General features: G+C 44.4%; 1 protein-coding gene and 1 long non-coding RNA gene across 2 annotated transcripts in view; one reads left to right on the top strand and one right to left on the bottom strand.

The window, feature by feature from the left end:
- Positions 1 to 1,792: 1,792 nt before the first annotated feature.
- Positions 1,793 to 15,237, top strand: LOC116576119. Its single transcript, XR_004280055.1, has 3 exons — positions 1,793 to 1,863; positions 8,157 to 8,163; positions 15,227 to 15,237. It is a non-coding gene; the product is annotated as an uncharacterized LOC116576119 (long non-coding RNA).
- Positions 6,258 to 25,476, bottom strand: part of EFCAB2 (EF-hand calcium binding domain 2) — a 109,531-nt gene continuing 90,312 nt past the window's right edge. Inside the window, exons 4-7 of the mRNA XM_032317938.1 lie at positions 11,958 to 12,037; positions 11,100 to 11,142; positions 10,931 to 10,997; positions 6,258 to 7,051 (exon numbers count right to left, since the gene is read on the bottom strand). Of these exons, the coding sequence (XP_032173829.1) occupies positions 6,936 to 7,051; positions 10,931 to 10,997; positions 11,100 to 11,142; positions 11,958 to 12,037 (306 nt within the window). The 3' untranslated portion in view covers positions 6,258 to 6,935. The remainder of the gene's footprint in view (positions 7,052 to 10,930; positions 10,998 to 11,099; positions 11,143 to 11,957; positions 12,038 to 25,476) is intronic.

The raw sequence follows: 25,476 nt of genomic DNA, 5'->3' as shown, positions 1-25,476 counted from the left end.
TCTGCCGGAGACCAGCTTCTTCCTCTGCCTGCTGCTCTCCCGACTTGTGCGCGCTCTCTCTCCCCTCCCAAAAAATATATAAATAAATTTTTTTGAAAAAAAGAACACATAGTCGTCGGTTTTCTTTTCTTTTTTGCTTCCTGGTATTTTCCAGTTTCTTTTTAATAGCTCTGCATTGCTTTAAAAATACTATAACGATTTTTAGAGGATTTTACATTTTACATTGCTTTCTCAAAAGATCCTTTCCGCTGGAGATTGTCAAAATTAGAATCAGATCTGACCAGCATGCATTGCATCGGTCACTGGGCCCATGTGTTAGGAGGCACATGTCAGGAAGGCAGGCAGGTGTCCTAAGGGCAGCATGGGGTGGCTCGGGCCCCTACACACTCTCGCCCTTTACTAAATATATGGCTGCCCAGTGAAGCAGAGCATTCACAAATGTTATCTGGTTTTAACAAAACGAGCCTCCCTAAACGGACAGGAGGCTTAGAAAGTTTCCCACAACGTGGCCTGGAATGGAAAATAGCAGGAGTGTTGTTAGCAGAAGCAAGTTCCAAGAAAATGGCAGAGCTCTGTGTCAGCTAAGTGACAAGGTCTCATCTGATTTTGTGAAAAGTGACTAAAAAAAGACTGTATATCATCAAGAAGACCAGTCGGCAAATCAATTTACCATCATTCTCACTAACAACAAACTCTGCCCCCTTTGGACATCATGCCTTGGGCTCTGAGTAGAGCCACCACAGCTGGCAAGATATTTAAAAATTAAGTGTCCAGGGGTGCCCGGGTGGCTCAGTCAGGTAAGCGTCTGCCTCCAGCTCAGATCATGATTCCAGGGTCCTGGGATCTAGCCCTGCACTGGTTCCCCTCCTCAGGGGAAAGTTTGCTTCTCTCTCTCCTTCTGCCCCTCCCTATGGTCATGCTCTCTCTCAAATAAATCAAATTTAAAAAAAAAAGAATAAAAACTAATTATTCAGATCAGAAAAACCCTAATTTGGGGGTTTTTTAAATAAGATTTTATTTATTTGAGAGACAGAGAGAGATGCAGGCTTCCCGCTGAGTAGGAACCCAAAGCGGGGCTTGATCCCAGAACCCTGAGATTATGACCTGAGCCGAAGGCAGAGGCTTAACCGACTGAACCACTCAGGTGCCCCATGAATTTTTTTGATCAAAATAAAACACTGCTTCCTCAAATGAAGGGGAGTTTTCTCCAGGGGGCAAGGTGAATAATTTATGCCACTTTAAAAGCACTATGGCTGCTAGAGAATTTTTAAAAAAAGAAGAAAGATCCAGCAATCCCACTTCTGGGTATTTATCCAAGATAATCGAAAACAGGGTCTGAGAGAGAGAGATACACTCATGTTCATGGTGGTTTTCCTCACCAGAGCCAGGAAGTGAAAGCAATTCCAATGTGGTGCCTAACCCCGCACCGCCTCCTTCAGACAGGACCCATACATTTACTAGTACCACTTTTTAAGAGTTTTTATTTATTTATAGAGAGAGAAAGTGTGAGCACACTAGTGGGGGGAGGGGCAGACGGAGGATCTTCAAACAGACTCCCTGCTGACCAGGGGGACAGATCTGGGGCTCCACATGGGGCCTGAGATCATGACCCTGAGATCATGACCTGCACCAAAACCAAGAGTCAGACGCCAACCGACAGAGCCATGCCGGTGCCCCACGAGGTGAAAGCACTTTGGATGCCCACCGGTAAACGGATGGAGGAGCAAAACATGGTATGCATGTGTGACGAAGTCTCAGCCTGCCTTTAAAAGGCAGGAGATCCCGACACCTGCTCCAACATGCATGAACCTTGAGGACAGGATGCGGAGTGAAATCAGCCCGTCACAAAGAGACAAATACTGTGTGATTCAACTTACAAGCGGTATCTAACTCATAGTCATCAAACGCACAGAAACAAAGCAGAATGGTATTTGCTAGTGGCAGGGGGGAAAGGGGTGTTGTCTAACGGGTATAAAATTTCTGATTTACAAGACGAAAAGGTTCTGGAGATCTGTTTCACAAGAACGTACATACACTCAGCACTACTGAACTGTACGCTTGACAATGATTAAGATGGTTCATTTTATACTGTTGGGGTTTTTTTACTGCAGTTTTCAGAAAAAGAAAGACCAAGTGCTGCCTAAAACCCCCTAATTTCACAATCTAGTAGTTAACTTAAGAGCTTATAATTAGCAGCACCAGGATAGCAAATCTCCTGTTATCTCTACCAGCAGTGACTGAGGTGGCTCTCTACCCTCGGCCCGTAGATTAAATACATGATTACCTACTTGCCCAGCCAGGCAGAGGACTACTTCGTCCTCTCCTCCCCGCTTCCTTCCCCTCTCTCCTCTTCCTCCTTCACTAATTCCGCCCTACCCAGGCTGGTTTCCTATAAATAAAATTTGTGCCATGCCTTATACCCTTTAAAGAATTTTCACCTTCCTTATCCATTTGATTTTCCTACCAGTCCTACAAGGTTGGTCTTCTTCCCACTTCATAAATTGAGACACAGAGACCCAATAGTATTAAATGTCTGCACCCACTGCCTTGTCAGTCTGTGGCAAAGCCCAGCTCCAAACCCCACACTTGACTGCGCAATCTAATACTGTCCCAGAGATTTGGTCTGGGGCCCTGATGGGACCCAGGAGCCCGGATTTTTTTTTTTTAAGATTTTATTTATTTATTTGAGAGAGAATGAGTGAGAGAGAGCATGAGAGTGGAGAAGGTCAGAGGGAGAAGCCGACTCCCCAAGGAGCTGGGAGTCCAATGCGGGACTCGATCTCGGAAGTCCAAGATCATGACCTGAGCCGAAGGCAGTTGTTCAACCAACTGAGTCACCCAGGCGCCCCCCCCGGATTTCTAATATATACCTCTCCCAGGTGTTCTGATGCAGGAGATTGCTGACCCAACTTGCAGACACACATGGCCGCCCCGTCCGGCATGAGGTTGGGGGGTATGTGACCAGGGGGCTCTTGGCTTCTTTAAAGTGCCCAGAAGAGGCAACATAGTGACACTGACCCTTTACAGGGAAGTGGCTGTAGGAAAAAGTGCTCTCTCATCCAAAAACAACTAGAAAAGGTGAAGAAGGGAAAGTTGGAAGGAAGAGAGAAAGATCTCGATGCATCGCATGCCACAGAAAATAATCCCGCCAGTGGAAATCCCGAGCCAGCCAACTGTGTTGGACGTTCTCTTTGCCTCTTAGCATCTGGCACTTGGACACTTGGGAAGGCAGGAGAAGCTGAGGTGGGCTCTGTTTTCCAGGTGGGGTGCACAGGAGGGGGCACCTGACCAGAGTGAGTCACGGGCAACACAGGGCAAAGCCCTGCAGAGCTGGGGGGTGGGGCAGGAGCTCCAGAAGCCAGGGTCACAAGGAAAAGCAGACCCTGCCCGAGAGACCAAGCACCCCTCTTGCCAGGAAAATGCTCTTGTGGTTGAAGTCAGAGGCTGAGGCTAAGTGGAGAGAGAGGTAAAATATGAACCGAAATGGTTTGAGTAGAAAGACAAATGTTCCCTTTGTGACTCCCACATTTATTCTGGAACTGGGGGATAAAACCAGATTTCTGTGGGACGTCTGTGTTGCTCCTTTTTGGGGGCCTTAAAAAAAAAACACAAATTTCTGCTAAAGATAAATGAATTAGATTCCAAAGAGCTAACTCTTATGACTACCAGAATTTCCTTGAGATAGGCTATGCAGCTGGACATCAGTCAGAACTTTCAGGAGAATTCTAGAAGGGACTACCTGATCCTCCTTCTAAGGGAGCACCAGTCCTCAGAAAGATGATGAAGATGTCAGGGTTAACTCACCAAACTGTGCTTCTCGGGCGCCAGGGTCATGCAGGGCAACAGGCTTCTAGAAGAGAACCTGGAGCCACCTGTGTGTCTAAACAAGTCCACACCTGGGTCTCCGCCCTGGGCACCAGCACACGCGTCACTGCAGCATGCTGGGGCTGGTCCATGCTGCCCAACGAGGAGCCCTTGGAGGCGCCGCCTTCAAGGACCTGTCATGTCCCTGCCACCAACCTCAGTGGCTGCAGTGTGTCCCCGAGGGGTCGAGTGTTCTTAGGGAGGGGTCACCACGCCCCCTCCCCACACTGCTCTGCCCTGACCTAGAGGCATGGGGCTCAGACCCCCGTCTGGGAAGTGACTCTCGCACATGTGGCTAAGCCAACCCTGCACTTGGGTTTCATCTTGGGTCCCATCGCTATACCTCCCATAAGTGATGATTCCTTGCCCGCATCCATGTTTGCTATTTGTAAATGGAATGACCCTAAGGACAGGGTGAAGTCAAACTTCCAGCAGCCTGGGATATTACCCGGGAATGGCAAGGGAGCCCGTCACTGCCTCCCTTCCGGCTATACTGGTCGCTGTAGTGGAGGTCCCCAGACCCCTGTCCTTCAGTCTGATAGCTCTCCTCTCTGCCTCTGACCCTAGCACGCGGGCTCCAAAGGCCATCACTACCCCCACGTGCTGCTGGACCCAAGTGCCTTGACCTCCGGTTCCTTCCATCCCAGCTGACAAAACCCGAACCCTGAGCCGACACAGCAACCCGCCGTGTTTGCTCTTGAGCCTGGGTTATTGGACACAAACCTCCGGGAGTCCCTGAAAATCCTTACACGGTTTGCTCATCTCCTGCTCTGGAACCCACCACCTTCTTCCTCGTGCAAACATGAGAGAGGCCACTGGGAAGGAGCTGTCCAAGCTGGTTCGGCGCTCCAAGCCGTCCCAAGGCAACCCTTTCCTTGCTCTGCAATCCGGCCCCTCCTGCTTCCTCCAGGAAGAGCACAAACACCCGCGGGTGTCCACTCTCCTGCAAATAGCCCCTCCGCCTTGCCAGCTCTCTCCAGCACGGTCCCGCAGCTTTCTGGCCCTCACTCACCAAACTGGCTCCTCAGAAGCCACCAGTGAGCTCGGTTGCCCCAGCTGGTGGACATCTTCCGTCTTCAACTCACCTGCCCTATCTACGGCCCCGGTCTTCTCCTTGGGGTCCTCTCCTCCTTGCCCCTCGTGGGCTCCTCCTCCCCTGCCCGTCCTTAACTGCTGATGTCCCCCGGCCTGTTGACACTCTTCTTTTCCCCTTAACTACTACTTACATGTTGGAACCTCCACAATCCATCTCTCCTCCCAGATCCTCCTCCTACTGCTCCAACTGATCAGCTGTCTCCCCTGGGTACCTCACTGGCTCCCTGATCCCAGGATGTCCACCACCAAACTCCCCATTTTGCCCACCGACCCTGACCTGCTTCTTGATTTCTTCGCTAAATAAATGGCTCTACCGTCCACCCCCCTGGCCACCCGCTGGACTCTTCCCAACCTACCCCCCTTCCACCAACCATCTCCCTTACCACCTGGTCTCCCTGCTTCTGGTCTCGACTCTTCGAGATCATTTTCCACATGATTTACAAAGGATCTTTCTCTGTGATCTTTAGAAAAAGTCCAGATTCCAACAAGAAAACCCAACTGTATGGCCAACCCGATATCCTCAATGGTACAGCTCCTGTGTACCCCCCGGTTTCATCTCTCATTGTGTTCCCCACATCCACATTACCTTCCGTTCCCAGAGTGCTCCCTGTTTCATGACACCCCCGGGTGTCTGTACTTGCTGCTCCCCCGTGGAAACCCCCTGGGTCCCATCACCAACTACTCGCCTTGGTCAGTGTCGCCTGATCTGGGAGGTCCTTTCTGCTCAATAGACGGTTTTCTCGCCCGAAACCCACCCCCCCAGGCCGAGGGAGCTGCCCCTCTTTTGCACTTCCACAGCACCCTGAATGTGCCCTAGCCTGAAATGGGGTTGCTGACTGACTTGCAGATCTCCCTCGCTGAACTGTGGCCTCAAGGAGTTAGAGCCCCCTCGCAGCGCCAGTTCCTAACACAGGACCTGATAATACTCAGGAAGTGTTTCATGAACCAAGGAACAAACAGTGACAAATTACCTCTCCAGTAGCAGCCCCCGTCCTGCACGCCTAGAAGGAAGCATCATAAGCAACATCAAATGCTGGGGAGGAAGCACCTTCAAATAGGGGTCGCCGTGTACGCACGACAGAATACACAGGTTATGGGAGATTATTCATTTTCCTTCACCTTATTTCCCCCTCTGCCTTTGAGTCCCTGGATCTTTCTCCGTTGGGATTCCTTGTGCTCAGACTTCATTCTGCTTTTCCCATGCTGTCGCTCATGCGTACCACACAATTTCTCAATATTCTTATTCAGTATTCAGAACAATATTCTCACGGCAATTATTCTGAACAGCTAAGAATTCTTTTTTTGTTGTTTATTTTTCAATTTAAATTCAATGAGAATAGCTAAGAATTTGAAAGACCAGAAGACTGCGGCCACTCCCTTATGTTGTCAATTTCCATTCAGTCTTCTTGTCTCTAGAGTCCATGACCTCAACTCCGTTACCTGCTCTGCAAATGGAACACACTGAATCAGCACACTTACATTGTCACACTAAGTTACTAACATTTCAGATGAGATTTGTAAACGTCACTTGTAAGGGGTTAACTATTAATATTCCTTTCAACAACCCCCTCCCATCCCGATGCTGAAGGCTCGTTGTTTGTTGCTTGTTTCAGCACGCTGATACTGGCCCTCACTTTGTGCTCACTCTGCCCCCTCCCAAGATCCTTCTATGCCCAACCTGGGGTCATTCTGGTCGTTCTTCATTTTGTCAGCATAATGGATTTGAAGGTCACTGGGGTTTTATTGTAGACAATCCACAACAATCCACAGATAATGTTAAAATGTTTTTAAGAATAAGCTTTAAAATAATTAGCCATTGGTCATTCCATAAAGCTAGACACACCAAATAAATTTGTGTTCATCTTTACAATCTAAAGTATTGCAAAGTAGTTGTCACTAGGCATTAATTATAAGATGTGAAATTAACGAGGACAGGCCATCTCTACAGCCGTCCTTTCGATGAGTCTCCAGGGTGCCTAGCTCTCGTCCACCACCATCATGGCTATGTAGTCCTTGTAATGAATGGAATTCGATTCTGGGTCAATGGCAGCAGACAGCATTTCTTCCATTTCTTCCTGAGAAAAAGGCTCACCTGGGAAGGACAAGAAGAGCGTTTCCATCACTGACAATCTTCTGCTCATTTTCTTTCTCCTTCTCTCAGCCAACTTCATTGCCCTGGAGCTGCCCAGGTCCCCGCTGGGCTGCTGGCTCCCCTCCCCGGGCCCTGGGGTCAGCGTGTCAACCCAGTCCGGAGATCCCAAGAGCGGGCTGCTGTGCCCCTGGCAGATTTGGGACTTGTTTACCTTGTGGATGTCGTAGCTCAAGCAACCTATGAAATCGATCAGTTGAGCCAACCCAGCAGGAGAACATTAAGACATCCTGAACAAGGCTGTTTCTTTAAATTAAGGGATTTAAATTATTGGGATTGCCTAAGAATTCACCGAAGTCCCAGTTTTCTAGGGCGTCTTATCATTATGTTCGCAAGGGTGTGAGGATGGGACCGACCGGTCTCGATGCAAAATTGCTGAAGGGCGGAGGCTCGAACAGCAACCACCGTATCTCCGAATATCCCCTAACCAGGTCGGGCCGCTTCATGACACCTGCTGAGCCCAGGGACAGATGCCATTTTTCCGCCCTGTCTAGAGGGCCCTCTTTGTCACAGCTTTGGCCCAGTGTTGCCGTCAAACGGAACCAGAAGCGGCACAGAAAATCTGTGGCTTTCGCCGGATTCAGAGAGCAGCGGAGGATCATCTTGGACATCGGTTTCACCAAGATGAGAAGCAAACTCCGAAAGAACGTTGGAAATGTCACCAAGCACATAAAAAAGAATTTTGTCCTGATATTAAGTAAAAATACAGAAACATCCAAATCGCCACTTTCCCCCCAAAGAGTCTTCTCTGAGCAGGTGAGTTACCAAGGTCTGTGGATCGCTCACCTTCTGAGCTTGCCACCGGCCCCATGAACAATCCTTTCTAGGCTGGAAGTCAGCTCGTACCACAGCAGTTATTCACATGGGATCGTGATGACAACGATGACAGATGATCAAACAAGGGGAGTGTGTCGAGTCCTTGAAACCGTCCTTACATCCTAAGAGAAGAATGCCTGCAGAGCCTACGGAGACGATTCTGAATCTCTCTTATACCCGGCTAAATCCACTGCCAGTGAATTCTGATGGGCACCACGGAAGTCCTTCAAAGTATGTTAGTAACAAGCATTTCTCGAGAACGGCTGTGTTCCAGATACTGACCCGTGTGTGCTTCAGATACGTTCACTAAGTTAACAGCCCAGCCACCTCATTAGAAGTAAGAACTGCTACCCCACTTACAGAAGAGGACACCAGGGGCACCTGGGAGGCTCAGTCTGTTAAGCATCCGACTCCTCATTTCAGCTCAGGTCAAGATCTCGGGGTCGTGAGATCGAGTCCCACAGAAGACCCGCATTGGTCTCCCTGCTCAGTGGAGAGTCTGCTTCTCTCTCTCCCCCTGCTCCCCCGCCCCCGCTGCTGCTCTCTCTCTCAAATAAATAAATAAATCTTAAAAAGAAAAAGAAGGAGCAGAGGACACCAGCACACAGATGCGAGGCTGCTTCCTCCGCTGCCAGGGAGAGGCAGAGCTGGGATCTGGATGCCGCCGTCCAGCTCAAGGTCCATGAACTCAGGGACCACACTCGACTGCTCAGAACAAGGCCTTGCTCACAGTAAAATCCAGAAGGCAGCCACGCCACTTCCTTGGGCAAGGAAGGAGATACGCAGTATTTGATTAAGGTTGGAAGGAGACTAGCTTAATGATTAAGAGCACAGTCCTGGGAGGTGGACTGCCTGGGTTCAAAAGCTGGGCGAGTCACTTCGACTCTCTGAGCCTCAGTTCTCCTGTCTGTACAATGAAGTGATAATAACAGTGCCTACTGAATGTGGTCGTTATGAGCACGATAAATGTTATTATTGAAAGATCACTTAGAACGCTGCATGGCACGTGGGTGGCAATGTGGGTTTGTTTAAAAAAAAAATTTTTTTTTTGAGATCTTCCCTGTTCCTAAATACTGTCTGACACCATACACACGCCTGGACAACTTGTAGGAATCTGAGTCCATGTGATTTGCCACCTTCGTCACGTGACATCCTGGGCATTCAGAAGGCATCATCCCAACCTAAGAATGTGTGGAGATGGTGAACAGCCACGCTGTATCCACGGCAGCCCACTCCGGATTTCTCTGTCAGTCAGCATCATCACCTCGATCCCATCACCAAGGTCAAAGACCCGTCACTCTGGCCCCAGTGCCCACCTCTGTGTCCGCACTCCGTGACTCACCGAGACCCACGGGTCCTGCTGCACACGGTCCTGCTGTGGCTATCACTTCTTTCTGTCCAACACCCCCTCCTGCACCATGAGGCCCATGGGCCCAGCACCCTACAAGGCGTCTGCGGTGCCCACATGGAGACTTCCAGCCCCCCGGGCCCAGGCTTCAATGGGCCCGTCCACACACGTCCCCAGATTTGTCTCTTGCTGGCTGCCAGCGAGACCTCTGGGTCCTCTCCCCTCACAGACTCCAGGATATCACAGTATCACACTCACCCCGGCTCCCCGCTACTGTTCACACCGTGTGATCAAGGGCGTCTCTCTCCATCGACCCCTTCACACATTCTTCGTTCATCTGCTCATTCATTCATTCATTCATTCATTCAACACAGACTTGCTGAGACAGACTGGACGGGCGCTGGAACGTGTAAGACTTCAGCCCTGCTCCCAGTAACTCACCCACATGAAGCCTACCGTCCCGAGAACCCACTGTCTTGTGCTGTGAATTGTCTCCCGTCACCTTTGATTCCCCCAGTCTAATATCCTGGAGAAATGGAGCTTTGAGTCCCTCCCACTGCCCTTAGTGCCCCCCACCTCCACACGGCAGGTCACCCTATTAATGACAATGAACTCTTTCTGGCCATTTCGACTAAATTCACATTGTCTCATATAATCCAGGATTCACTCCCCTTAATTAATCTGTAGGATTAAGAGGCTGACGCTTTGAAAGCCATTCCCTTCCCATCAAAGTGAACCCCTAAGACATTTGTTACAGCGTCCCAGAGCTTGGTGGCGGCTGTGACAGCCATGTCACTCTTGCCCTCGTTGTCCGTAGCCCCACATCGCGGTGGGTGAGGCCAACGTGGTCAGCCAGCGACGCAGGTGGACGCGGTGTTTGTCTCCCTTCCTCACAATTAGCTGCACTCTTGATTCCGCCTCAAGCGATCGCGACTCTGAATCACACTGGGCTCGATCTGGAAACCAGTGAACTGAACAGAGGATGGAGACTGGGGAGGTGACCAAGAGGGGCACGGTTTCAAGAGAATGCCCAGTAGGCCACTGACATTCAGAGAAAACAAACACATCAGCCGAAGCAGAGAGCGAGCGCCTCCAGGAAACATGGCGGCCCAGAGAGCTGAGCCAATACGACGGCTCCGTGTGTGCGTCTATAGGTCAAGGTCAAAGCAAATACAGAGTTCCACCAGCAGAAAAAGCTGTAAGTTTTTGTGTGGATTCCATTCAATGGAGGCTGTATTATCTGTAAGTTCATCAGCTGAAAAGCTCTTCAAAAAGGAATTTTTATATAATCCAATTCAAATCTTCAATCTAGTAATAGGCATTGATTTCTACTGATTGACAGCTCATGTTTTCCAAGTGGCATAGCTTTTATTCTGAAAAATACTCTAAATGAATGGAGTGACTTCAATTTACAGCAGAATCTTTATATGTTGTAAAATCCTATAAGGCAAAAATCAATCTTTCTTTAACCTACCCTTTGTCCACTTACCCCGCAAAACAGAAACCACTCCAATACCAAAATAATAGGAACCATAAATAACTCTTTGAAACTGAATGATTGATTTAAAGGTGTTCCTAGAGTTTTTCCATAATTGTTGTTAAATTATTAATCACTTAAATAAGTCACAGTTATAAAATGCATAATAAATGCCTCGTACCTTCTTCAGTCATATACTTGATCAGTTCTTCCCTAGTCAGAAATCCACGTTTAGATGGATCTAACACCTAAAAGAAAAGAAGGGTAGATATTCTATTTTTTGCTTGGTGAATAAGTTCTACAGGATGAATTTTTCATATAAATATATGTAAAATCTGGAGCTTACACACCTCAAACGCTCGAAGAAGGGTATCTTCTGGAATTGGTCTGTATCTAATCATGCGGTAGAAGGAGAAACACCACAGTATTTAGCTCAGTCTCTACACAATAAATGATCACATAAAATGAAATAAAGCCTACTGATATGCAAGGATAATAATACTTCCCTCATTGAAACATGTTTGGATTTCTAGAAGTTAAAGAAATTTCTGGAAGTTGAAAGCACTCCACACCCACAGAAGATACTGAGTTCAAATTCACTGGCCTACATGAAGATATCTGTTAGCCTTTCTCATCATTATGAAAATATTTGGAAACGAAGTTTCTATAATAAACCAACTGTGGTAAACTAACACTACACGTTCCTTAGAAAAAGAATTAGGGTGAATTCTCACTGAGAGCTCACAATAGAAGATAATAAATACGTTGTTGATTTGTGCCTTGTGTGGCCTTTTTACTCTGTGATCACACTTTGTTTATGAGATTAATACAAACATGGTTGATTTTTTTTTTAAGATTTTTATCTATTTATTTGACAGAGAGAGAGGCAGGCAGAGAGAGAGAGAGAGGAGGAAACAGGCTCCCCACTGAGCAGAGAGCCTGATCGGGGCTCGATCCCAGGACGCTGGGATCATGACCTGAGCCGAAGGCAGAGGCTTTTACCCACTGAGCCACCCAGACGCCCCGTGGTTGATATTTCTAAGCACACTTCACCTGGCAGTTCAGAAGTATAGCGAAAAGTCAGAGGGAAGCGATCCCAGGATAAATATTTGGCTGAGTGTAATACACAGAGTGAAAAAGCCAAGTGTTTTGAAATTAACATAATTCTCATCACTGCTTCACCTTGACAATTACATGTACTTTCTTACCTTCTTTCCAGCAGTACTTCGGTCATCACTGGAAGAAACTTCTCATATCGAATGTATCCGGTGGGTTCTTCTTCCTCTACCTAAACACTCAGTAAAAAATAGCCACTGATAACTTCAAGTGTATTGAGCAACACCATTTCCCTAAGCCAAGTGCTAGGGATTTGATAATGAACATTTTGGGGCCTGATCTCTGCTCAGTTTTTATTTGGTAGTAGAGACACAGATAAACCAAAAAACAACAGAGCTGAGAGTCTAATTATAAACACAGTGAAGTGACAGCACATGGGTCTATCAGAGTGTAGAGCGAAGGAAAGTTCTAGGCCAGATCAGGAAAGGCACTGGAGCTGATTTACAAAATGTGCGTAGAAGCCAGTAGGGACAAGAACCCAGGTAGAGGAACCTGAGTGCCCTTGGAGGCCAGAAGCCTGGGGAGAGGGTGTGCATAGCGAGCCAGGAGGAGACTGTTTCCAGATGAGGCTGGAAGGAGAGAAAGAAACCAAGACCTTGCAGTGTCTTTTGGTCCACGAAAGTGACTTTGGCTGTTATCCTAAGAACATCAGGAGATCCCTGAAGGTCTGGTAGGTGTGTGTGTAAAAGATCACACGGTTTGTGGGTGAGGTGGCTTCTGCAGTGGGCTCGGCAGCTGTGAGGGAGCCTGGATTAGAGCGGTGGCCATGAGGGAGAAGCGGACGGTTTCAAGAAATATTTAGGAAGTAAAAGCAATCGGACCCAAGGGTGCCTGGATAGCTTAGAGTTAAGCATCTGACTCCTGGCTTCGGCTCAGACTGTATCTCAGCATCATGAGATTGGGCCCTGTGTGGGGCTCCACGCTCAATGGGGAGTCTGTCGGAGATTTTCTCTCTCTCTCTCCCTTTCCCCTGCCCCTCCACCTGGTCATGTGCGCATACTGTCTTTCTCTCTCTCTCTCTCTCAAAAAAACTTATAAACCTTAAAAAAGAAAAGGCAATAATAGAACCTGGTGCTGCATCTCTTCTGGGCAAGAATGAGAAAGAGAGCGGTCAAGGATTCGGACTTGCACAAATGGGATGGAGTGACGTTCTCCTGTGATAAGGAACATGGGATAAGGGACCTGGTTCGAGGGCACCCGGGTGGCTCAGTTGGTTGGGCGGCTGCCTTCGGCTCAGGTCATGATCCCAGAGTCCCGGGATCGAGTCCCACATCGGCCTCCCAGCTCCACGGGGAGTCTGCTTCTCCCTCTGACCTTCTCCCCTCTCAAGCTCTTTCTCTCTCTCTCAAATAAATAAATAAAATCTTTTAAGGGGGGGGATGAGGTTAGAGAACCAATCATATCTCAAGGACCAAAATACCTATCAAATCACTGTGATAGTTACTAAACGCCTACACAGTTAAGGGAACTTTGTTATACTACCACTAAATAAGAGAACACTAGACCTGAGAAAGAAATTTTGCTACTGAGCACTATTAGATGAGCAGGAGAGACTCCTGCCCTTTGGTTCAGCTTCGATGGTGTGGCCGAATAAAACACTATTGATCTGAACGTTCATGTCAGGCTATTTACAAGGAGCTGTAAATTTCCACTCCCTTTCAAAGTTTCTATTAAAAGGCTCATCTATCCCAATTCAACAGTGGACCTTTTAGCAGATTTATTCTTTGAGAAAAAAATAAGAAATCTGTAAGTTGCTGCTAAGTGGAACATGCTGTTGTCCAAATGACTCTTTTTCAGTGTTTATATTGGATGTTCTCACCTAGCATAAGGGGAGCCCTCAGACTCCACTATGGAGAGAAATTGTCATCCATCGAATGACGGAATGGTCCTCCACAATCTCTGGGCCCATCAATCCTCGAACCATTGTTTCAGCTGTCTCTATGTACAAGGCAAGATTCTGCAAATTAATGTTCATCCAGCCCTGATGTGCTTGAGTCACACTCTGTAACCTACCTACCCCTGGAGCCTCTTAAAAATAAAATGTCAATCCCATGAGATGACCTTTGGAAGGATAATTTTTATTTTTATTTTTATTTAATTTCTTTTCAGTGTAACAGATTTCATCGTTGAGGGATAATTTTTAAATTAAAATGGAGAGTTTCTATGCTGATGACTCCAGAAATGGGTTTCGGAAGCTAGACGAATGGTTTGTTTCCTTCTCTACCCCCCCCCACCCCCAACAAATCACTGCAGAGCAAGCAGTCTTGACCTTGAGAAACCGAACCCCCCCCCGGTGTTTTATGAGCATCTTCATCCATCTACAAACGGTCTGTAGTGTTTCCAAAGGGAAGTCACCTCTCTAGCACTCTCTCCACCATGCGAAAATTCGCAGCACGTCGTGTGTGCCCCGTAGTGGTCCCCGGGCTCCCACAGGACTTCCACGAGCCCCCAGTGCTCTGAATGCAGGGGTGAAAATGGCAAGCATTCTGGCCCCATCTATTTGTGAAGAGCCTGAACGGCACAAAAACAGCAAGTGAAAGCAGATCTCCAGCTGATCAGGATAGCTGAGGAGGCATACATGCTCTCTGACTTTTTTTGAAAGTCAAAGAGGAATAATGAATCAACAGAAGGCTTGTGGTTACAAAGGAAGAAGAAAAATAAGTAAATCCATCTTCATCTCAGGCAGATAGTGAAAATCTTTCTATGACCCAACACTGTCCTCTAGAGGCCACATCTAATTCCTTCCTCTGTATGAAAAGATAGGCAATGGCATAAAAACAATAAAACTATATGACCATTCTTGCTACCATGGTAGTAACCTGTTTAATATATACGTGAAGATATTTTATATCATAAAAGGTTTCTTAGTATTTAACCTTTTGGGGGGCCTGGGTGGCTCAGTTGGTTAAGCATCTGTCTTCATTCAGCTCATGATCCCAGGGTCCTGGGATCCAGTGGAGTGGGGTGTCCTGCTCAGTGGGGAGTCTGCTTCTCCCTCTCGCTCTGCCTCCCTGCCTGACTTGTGCTTTCTCTCTGTCTCATAAATAAAATCTTAAAAAAAAATAACCATTTTAGGGGCGCCTGGGTGGCTCAGTGGGTAAAAGCCTCTGCCTTCGGCTCAGGTCATGAACCCAGGTCCTGTGATTGAGCCCTGCATTGGGCTCCCTGCTTGGCCAGGAGCCTGCTTCCTCCTCTCTCTCTGCCTACCTCTCTGCCTACCTGTGATCTCTGTCTGTCAAATAAATAAATAAAATCTTTAAAAAAAAATAACCATTTTATTTTAGAATAGTTTTAGATTCAGATTTAGATTTAGAAAAGTTATAAAAAAAAAAAGAAAGAAAAAGAAAAGTTGCAAAGACAGTGCAGAGTTCCCACCATACCGCCTACCCAGTTTTCTCTGTTGTTAACCCTTAGATCACCATGGTACAACTTTATTGTTTGTTGTCACAATTAATGAAGCGATATAAATACATTAGAATCTACTAAACTCCACGCTCTATTTGGATTCCATTTGTTTTTCTAAAAGTCATTTTTAGGGACACATGGTTAAGCATCTGCCTTTGGTTCGGGTCACGATCTCAGAGTCCTGGGATCGAGTCCTGCGTCAGGCTCTCCCTCTGCCTGCTGCTCCCCTGCTTGTGCTCGCTTCTCTCTTTGACAAGCAAATAAAATCTTTTTTTAAAAAGTCATTTTAAAAATATGGTAATTCCTCTATCATCACAAGGAGACAAGATTCTGAGCATCTGGAAACAAGACTGGAGACAGGGAAGGATAAGATGTGATTCTATTATTTCTGCTGGAGACAAATTAGTCAACTTTATGAGGCCATAGTAAGACTAGACAAAAACACTACTTGCCAGAAATGTTATGCAACAATGGCTCTATGATTATTAGACCCACATATTAAAATATGTCATTTTAATGAAAATATGTCATTAAGATTTAATAGAAATATAGCACATATCGAACTATATTCGCGTGTGTGTTTATGTGTGTGTATGTTTAGAAGGGGGATATATACATAGATATAGGGAGAGAGAGTGAGTTATGAGTTGAGTGCATCCTCCCTAAATTCATATATTGATGTCCCAACCCCCAGTACCTCAGAATGTGATTTATTTGAAGAGAGGGAATTTACAGACGTGATCAAGTTAAAATGAGGTCAGTAGGGTGGGCCCAAATCCAATATGACTGGCGTCCTTATAAAAAGGAGGAATTTGAACACATACATGCACACAGGGAGAAAGCCATGTGAGCATGAAGACAGCTGTCTACAAGTCATGGAGAAAGGCCTGGAACAGATCCTTCCCTCACAGACACCAGAAGGAACCAACCCCACCCGTGCCTTGACTTTGTACTTCTAACCTCCAGAAATGTCAGTTCATCAATTCCTATTGTTCAAGCTACTGTTAGTGGTACTCCGTTATAGCAGCCCAACCAAACACACACAGGTACACATACACACACACATACACACAGAGGCATACACATACATATATGTACATATATACGCACACATATATATTTTAAGCATGCACGACTCACTGTAACCCAAAGACTTTGAATCGCTATCAGGCTTATGTCTCTACACTCACCAACTGGAGATTAACAAAGATACTGGAATTTCAGAACTGATTTTACAAGAGTTGATACACAGAAAAGAATGCAGCTCAGACCTGCTTTCTCTGAGAGAAAACTTAATTAACGACTAATAATGAAATGAACTCAAGAAAGACCCCCAGGTAATAGCGGACATGTTGGAAAAGACTGAGAATTCGTGGCCATTTCTCCACTCGAGCAAGCCCTGGGAACACCCACTTCTCTTCTGTATTGGGGAGTTAAAAAAAAAAAAAAATAGGCGTTGCCTTACTCATGGAAAAATACCCCAATACAGTCACCACGTGAGACAAAGAACCATTTAACTAACCTGCCCCCCTCGTGTCCTCCTCTGTGACAGGGAGAGCAGCAGGTCTACGCGCCACAGCCGCTGTGAAGTTCACGTGTGACGGGACACGAGGTCCCGTGAACCGCGAGTCTCTTGCTACGATTATGATGCTTTCTAGCAACAGCGCACACACGTCTGGTTCTCTATCTCTATCTCTATCACACCTCCTCCTAAAAGAATCAATCTCTGGGGCTGAAATCTCCAACACAACCTCCTTGACTCACCCGGGGGCCCTAACTTGCTCATACAGAAGTCTGGTCCTGCCATCTGTCTGCAAATGCCACTTCCCGCGTGGGGAGAACGTACTCCCTTTCCGGACAGATCTAACACCTTGTGCCTGGCCCTAGAGGACAGGGCATGCCCTCCCCCTCCGCTGTCTCCCTTGGTGCCTCTTTGGACTGACTGATGGGGGTGGGGGGGTCGTACCAACCAGTCACCAAACACATCCCTCCTCTTCAGAAGACAAAACCAAGCCAGACCAATAGATCTGGTTACTGCCAACAGGACCAAGGCAAAGTAAGTTATGGTCTCGCTTGCTTCAGCCACCAGGAGAGATAAGGTGCTGCAAAGGAGGTAATAATTGGCAAGTAGCCTCGGCAGCAGACCCCCCCAGTCTCTTGCCCCTCCCCCCGCTTCCTGGCATGAAGAAGGCTTAGTAAATGCACACGGTGTGGGATTTCTCAAAAGATCAACATATATCTAAGTCTCAAAGCCTGAGGCAAGTACTGTTTCTCAGTCCACTTTGGCAAAAGTCCATTTTTTTAATCTGTTTTGGCTTCTGCAGGAAGTCGGGCACAGGGAGGTGAAGTGCCCACCTTGTCCGTGATTGGGTCAGGCATTTTGATGGGACCACGGCCCAGAGGTCTTTACCGCCAATCTCACAGGGAAATCATCAGGCCATCCTTTTTCTCATTAAAGCATTATTTATTTTAACGCCAAAGTCACTGAGTAGATGCAATAAAACACACAGTGAAAATTCATTTCTCCCCAGTGACACAACCCTCAGTCAAGAGATTGAACTATTTCATGCTTCACAAACACCAGATAATATCAGTAGTTAAGATGGTTTATAAAGCACCTACATTTCAACTAGTTCCAGGTCACCAAATAAGATAGACATAACATTTTTTACCTGTTTGCAGTTAAAAAAAAAAAAAAAAGCCATGAGATATTTCAAGTTAGACTCTAAATAACACATTCAAATTTTGGTGTAAGTCATGTTTCAAAATGAAAACAGGACAATTTAGAAACTATTTCTCCATCTTGGATGGAATAAAATAATAACAAAGGTTCATTGGCATTTGCCCCCAAAAATTACCTTAACAAATGAAGAATTTTTTTTTTTTCAGAGAGAGAGAGAGAGAGCAAGCATGAGCAAGGACAGGCAGAGGGAAAGGGAGAGAGAATCTTAAGCAGACTCCACACGCAGTGCAGAGCCAGACAGGGGGCTCAATCTCAGGACCCTGAGATCATGACCTGAGCCTAAATCAAGAGTCCAATGCCTAATTGATGGAGCCACCCAGGTGCCCCCAAATGGGAAATTCAAAAAGTCACCTACTTTAGAAAATTTATTTACTACAAACATTCCAGAGGCTGTTCTCAAAAAATGAAGATGTGTGATTTTTTTCAGGTTTTTCAGGTTTCTTATCACTATAATATCAAAAAAAGTTTGAATCATCTCTTGGCTGGACCATCAGAGATGCTAAGAATCAACAGGTGACTAAACCAGACCACTGATAATGTCCCCTCCAAAGGTGAGTTTCTACACCTTGAAGCTATGGGGAATCGGTGGCAATCAAGCCATTAATTTCCCTATTTTATCCTCTTGTGGGGGAAGAAATCAAGAGCTTCCCGCTAAACTAACTGTACGATAAGATTATGGTCAAGTTGAAAACATGCACAGGAAAAGAATATGGAAGGAAGTGCACTAAAATATTACAATGATCACATTATGATGATGCATTATTGGAAAGGATTTTTCTCTATTTCCCTAAAAATTTCCTACATATATTACTTTATTATAATAAAAATTTGAGATAAAAACTTTTATTAGTCTCCTGTTATGGCTATTTTACATAAAATTATGAAATACATTTATTCATAAGTACTATGTATTTATGTAAGAAAGGGAAAGCCACTTTTACAGATTTCCCTGGGTTTTATTTCCTGCTACTAATCACTGCTTTAGCACCATTTAGTGGTTTTCTTCTAATTACAGATATTTTCCTTGTACAACACAATCTCCTCAACACCCCTCCCCCCACTTACCTATTTGCATCAGAAGTCTCGGCTAGTAGCAATCTCCAAAGTACCTCTTGATCTACAGTGCTTATTTCTTTCTTTATTTTTAAAAAGATTTTATTTATTTGCGTGAGAGAGGAGGAGCAGAGGGAGAAGGACAAGCAGACTCCCTGCTGAGGGCAGAGCTCAATCCCAGGACCCCGAGATCACCACCTGAGCCTAAATCAAGAGTCACCTAACCTAAATCAAGCCACCTAACCGACTGAGCCACCAAGGCACCCCAATCGGTCTACAGTTCTTTGATAGCATTGAATATTAGCACAAATTAGAACGACCTACTCCCTCCTCCCACCTTCTCCAACGCCGGGGTACTTAGGAAAAATAACAGACAACAATACGTCACATCACCAGCTACTTCAATATCAGAACGTAATCACCCCCACACTGTCCCTCCCATTCTTCTAAGAAGCTTGGCACAGTTGGGTTCTGAATGCTGTGACATCTCAGGGCTCCTCTGGAACCAGGATGATGCAGTTACAGTTCAGACGGATGGACAAAGCATGTGGATAATACCGATGTTGTTCTACTAATTAGGCAGTTCTTTCTGGTGTTTCAAAGACAAAATCTCTGAGACTACTTAACCAATTAAAAATACCGAGAAACTGTGATTTGGGATCTTTGGGACTTGTGGTTATGTCTGGTGTGGTCTGACATTTTTCATCCAAGATGAAATGACTCGGTAGAACCATTATTTTGTTTTGGCCGGCTACCAAGCAGTACTGACCACATGGAGGCTTCTCACCACCATTCATTTACCATTAAATCACTGACCACAGAAAATGCAACTGGACGTTCATTTGTGAGTGAGTTTCTTCATTCTGCTGAATGAACAGGACTGAACGCAATCCTAAATATTTAAATGCCTATGTATTTAAATATTTGATGTTCACAATTTTGACTATCTTGAGCCAAATTAGGATGTTTGTTTGTTTGTTTTTTCAGTTTCCTTGTGTCTCTGAATGCCTGGTACCTGGCACATGGTAAATGCTTGATAATTATTTGATGAATGAATGATTACCAGCTCACAACGGTTTTTAATTACTTTTATTTACTGGAAACAGGATTTTTGAGTGCATGAATCAGACCTATTGTAAAACTCTTCTCTCATTTCTGTCTGCGGTGCTTTGCAAGCATGAATTTTCCACTATTCTGATACTAGTTTTCGCAAGAGCAAGAAGAGACAGCGTAAGAAACGTAATTATAACCAGAATACTGCTTGGGCCCACAGGAAATGGTAGAGCAGGTCCTTGAACCCCAATATGTCAGTCTTTGTTCTCAGTGCTGACGTACAAAGTGTAAACTCCATGCCTTCCAAGAGTTGTTTTTTTTTTTTTTTTTATGACAGAAGCAAGTTTTAAGACAGAAGTAAATTGGTAATTACAGATTATGTTGAACACTCCAGACAAAACACAAAGGTTTGTACTGTCAAATCAGATTGGCCAGAATCAGAGATCTTACCTAGTATCAAACCTCCAAGGATAGAGAGTCACAAGACACAGGTGAGACATGGGGCAGTTCAGGACGGCAACGTCATCTCTGAGATGCCTTCTTGCCACATTAGGACTCACTCTGGCCCAGATCTAGAACATCAGGTCTCCAAGTGCTGTGGGTACTTGGAGGACGAGCAGCCCAGAGCAGGGGTAAAGGCAAGAACAAAGACTTGGAGAGAAGTAAGCGGGACATAGTGGGAGCCAGCAGGGAAGCCAGTATGTGATCAGGGACAATGGCAGGAAGTGATAGGCCTGACCAGTTAGGGCCTTGTCAGCTGTGGTAAGTGACACTACTTTGGGCTTTTCTCCTGAGTGAGCTGGGCACCTCAGCAGCACGGTTCTGAGGAGCGGAGTGGTGAGCTCTGATTTAACCTCTTTTAAAAGCATCCTTTTGCCCATCGTGTGAAGAGTAGACTGCAGGGGCCCAAGTGCAGGAGCAGAGAGTTCAAAGGCTGCCATGATAATTCAGGGAGATGGGACAGTGGCTTGGACCAAGGTGGTGGGTATGGAAGCAGTGAGAAGGGGTCAGCTTTTCATCTGAAGGCAGGGTTCAGAGTCAGAACAGAGTGCAACGGATGATCTTTTTCAAGTCCAATTTTACAATCTCTGGTTTTCAAAACGCCATGCTATGGGGATTCATCTTCCTCACCCGGGTCCCCGTACCTGGGCTCCCGAGGGTGGGGTCTGCTCCCTCCCCAGGGTCAGTCCCACAGCTCCATTTGGCTCTCGACAAGGTATCCACCCTTCCTACCCTCTTGGGTGTGGCCTCTGCTGTCCAGCTAAGGAGAGTCTGTTCTACCGTCTTTGGGTCATTTTCTGAGTTGTTTACACAGATACGCGTGTTACCTCGTATCTGCGAGACAAGCTTAGCTTGAGGTCCTCCTACTCTGCCATCTTCCCAGAAGTCCCACGTCTGACTTCTCTTGCTCAACACGTTCTTGATGAAATTCATCCATCTCACGTGTGTATTGTATTTTGTTCCTTTTTATCACTGAGTAGAGTAGTGGTCCAAAGTATTTATCTATCCATTCCCCAGTCAATGGACATTTGGGTTATTTTCAGTTTTGGGCTATTATGATTAGCGCTATCAAGAACATTTGGTTACAAATCTCACGTGGGCGTAGACTTTCATTTTTCTTGGATAAATAGTTATCCGTGGGATTGCCAGGTTGTAGAATAAGTGTATGTTTATCATTGTAAGACACTGGCACCATTTTCCAAAGTGATGTTTCCACCAGTGATGTGTGAATTATAGCTGTTCTAAATCCTTACCAGCATTTAATATTTCAGAATTTAAAACTGTAGCCATTCTCATGGTTGTGTAGTAACACTTTCAGCTCCCCAGTGGGTAGAGATGTTCATCATTTCTTATGTGCTTTTTGGCCATTAATACATTCTCCTTTGTGAAATGTCTATTTAAATCTTTGGCCAGCTTAAAAATCGGGTTGTTGCCTTCTTAATATTAGTTAAAATAGATGTTACTGTATTCTGGATACAATGTCAAATAAATTATTTGCAAATATTTTCCCCCAATCTTTGATCTGCATTTGTTTGTTTGGTTTTTAACTGTGTCATTTTGGGTAAAATTTTCTAATATTGATGAAGGAAATAATTATTTGTTGTGATTTTTTTTTTAATGGTTCATGCTTTTTGTGTCTTACCTAAGAAATGTTTGGCTAACCCAACATCACATGGTTTTCTGTCTTCTTCCAGAAGTTTATCGTTTTAGCTCATCTATTCAGGTCTATGATCCACTTTATGTGTGGAGTAAAAGAGTGCTGAAGTTTGTTTTCTTTCTATTCAGATTTATAGAATTGATGATCCTTTCTTTGTTGTGTTACTTTGGCCCCTCTGTTGAAGACAGAAGTGTGCTTCTATGTCTGGATCCTCTGGTTTGTTCCATTGGTTATAGGTCTCTCCATACACAAATGTCACACTGTCAAGATTACTGTGGTGTCATGGTAAATCTTGCAATCAGGTCGTAACAGTCCGCCTGGCCTTGCTTTTCCAAAATTATTCTGTTTATTCTAGCTCCTTTGCTTTTCCATGCAAATTTCTGAATCAGCTCATAAACTTCTTCAAAAAAGCCTCTTATGATTTTGATTGAGAATGTACTAAATCTATTAATCAAAGAACTGCCCTCTTAATGTTATTTTGTAATCCACAAACATATATATCTATCTGTTTAACTCTTAATTTCTCTCTATAGTGTTTGCTCTTTTGGTTAAGTTTTGCCTTCATTTTGTCAAATTTATTCATTATTCTACTTTTATGCTCTTTAAATGCCATTTACTTAATTTCATTTTTCTTATTGTTGATTTCTAAGTATAGAATACAATTTATTTTTTCATGTTGACCTTGTAGTCTGTGATCTGGCTAAATTCACATATTAGTTCTAGCAACTTTTTGGTAAATCTCTCTGGATTTCCTACATGAAAAATCTTGTCTGAAACAGAAAGAGTTTCAGTTTTTCTTTTCCAAACTGCATATCTTTTATTATTTTTTCTTACCTTATTGTACCAGCTAGGATTTCAAGTAAATGGTGAATAGGAGTAGTGAATGCAGGCATCTGTGCCTTGTTCATGATTTTAGATAGAAAACACTGAGTATGAGTTTAGGCTTGAATTTTTGTAGCTGCCCTTGGGCAGCTTGACAAATTCCTTTTATTCCTCATTTGCTGAGTATTTTTCTCTTCGATGGATATTGAATTTTTTTCAAAAGCTTTTCTTATATTTACTGAAATGATCATACGGGTTATCTACTCTGTTCTGTTGATGTAATAAATAACAAAGCACATTGATTGACGTGAGCCAACCTTCAATTCCTGAAATAAACTCCACTTGCTCATAATGTATTATTCTTTTTAACATGTTGTTGAAATTGATTTGGTAAAATCTTATGAGGATGTTTTACAACTATGTCAATAAGGTCTGTTCTTTTTTATAATATGATTGCCTGGTTTGAATATTAGAGTAATGCTTGACTGGAAAGTGTTATCTCCTGTGACATTTCCAAAACAAGTTTTGTGTAGAACTGGTGCTATTTCTGCCATAAATATTTGAGAGAATTTGCTAGAAAAGCCATCTGAACTTCTAGTTTCCTTTATGGGAAAGTTATTAGTTATAAATTTAATTTTCATCATTGATATGGAGCTATTCAAATTCTCCAGATTTTCTTGGGTCAGTTTTGGTAATTTGTGTGTCTCGGGGAATTTGTCCATTTCATCTAAGTTGCCCCATTTATTAGCATGAAGTTGTTCCTTTATTAGCTTTTAAAATGTCTGAAGGATAATGATAAGCCCTCCTTTAATCTTGAGGTTGGTGATATGTCTTGATCACCTTAGTTAGAGGTTTATCAATTTTATTGGAAAAGACTAGTTTTTTGCTTTCAGTGATTTTCTCTATTTTCTATTTCACTGATTTTTGCTCTTCATAATTTTCTTTCTTCCATTTATCCTGGGTTTATGTTGCTCTTTTTTTTTTCCAGCTTGTTAAGATGAGAATTTAGATAATTAATTTTAGGTCTTTTTTTTTTTCTTTTCTAGTATAAACATTTAAAGTTTTAAATGGGCCTCTAAGCACTGCTTACCTGTATCCCACAAAGTTTGACATCCTGTATTTTTATGAACATTCAGGGAAAAATAATTCCCCCTGTGATTTCTTCTTTGATTTATAAATTATTTAGAAGTAGGCTGCTTAGGTGGCTTAGCCTGGGTGGCTCAGTGGGTTAAAAAGCCTCTGCCTTCGGCTCAGGTCACAATCCCAGGGTCCTGGGATTGAGCCCCACATCAGGCCCTCTGCTCAGCAGGGAGCCTGCTTCCCTTCCTCTCTCTCTGCCTGCCTCTTTGCCTACTTGTGATCTCTGTCAAATAAATAATTTTTTTTTTAAAGTAGGTTGCTTAATTTCAAATATGTGAGGATTTCCTAGTTATCTTATTCTCAATTGATTGCTGACTTGATCACTTCTTTAATTTTTAAAATTTTTTTAAGTTACTTTTTTTAGAGAGAAAAAGAGAGCAGGAACAGTGGGGAGAGACAGAGGGCGAGGGAGAGAGAGAGTCTTAGGCAGGCTCCACACTGAGCACTGAGACCGACATGGGGCTCAATCTCATGACCCTGAGATCATGACCTGAGCTGGAATCAAGAGTCAGACACTTAACTGACTGAATCACCCAGGTGCCCCTTAATTCTTTAAAATCAGAGAACATGTCCTATATGATTTTAATTTTTTAAAATTTACTGAGACTTGTTTTATGGTCTAGCACTTAATCCATCCTATTGAACATTCCATGTATACTTAGAACACGTATTTTGCATCTGTGGGTGTATGTCCTATAAATAGGCCACAGTGACTGACGGTTGATCTTCTACGTCTTTGCTGACATTTTATGTAGTTGTTCTATCAGTTATTTAGAGAAGGTTGTTAGAAGTTCTTCTATGATAAAGGAGTTATCTGTTTCTTCCTTTCATCTGCCCATTTTTGCTTCATGTCCATTGAAGCTCTGTTATTAGGTACACAGACATTTAAAATCTTTATACCTTTCTGATGAATTGAACTTTAAAAAAAAATTTAAATATTTAAATATTAAAAAAAAATATTTTCCAAAGTTCTTTAGTTCCCCTTTCCAAATACTTTAAATTCTCCACGACTGCACTTAGGTTTGACCTTCAAAGGCTGTTGACCTCTCCACGCCCTTCCCACTGGTACTGAGACACTGTCCTGTGCTCCCGGCTCCCACACAGAAGATCCTGGAAGGACAGGCCTTCTTAGTAAAGGAAGAATTGTTTGGTAACCTTTCTGTCAATAAAATGTGGGTATTAACCCCTGTCACAGTCGTCGAGTTTCGTGATATTCCAAATGTGCCAAGATTATCTG

The sequence above is a fragment of the Mustela erminea genome, chromosome 17 (genome assembly GCF_009829155.1).
Source record: "Mustela erminea isolate mMusErm1 chromosome 17, mMusErm1.Pri, whole genome shotgun sequence".
Classification (NCBI taxonomy): Eukaryota; Metazoa; Chordata; class Mammalia; order Carnivora; family Mustelidae; genus Mustela; species Mustela erminea.
This window is presented reverse-complemented; position numbering and strand designations above follow the sequence as displayed.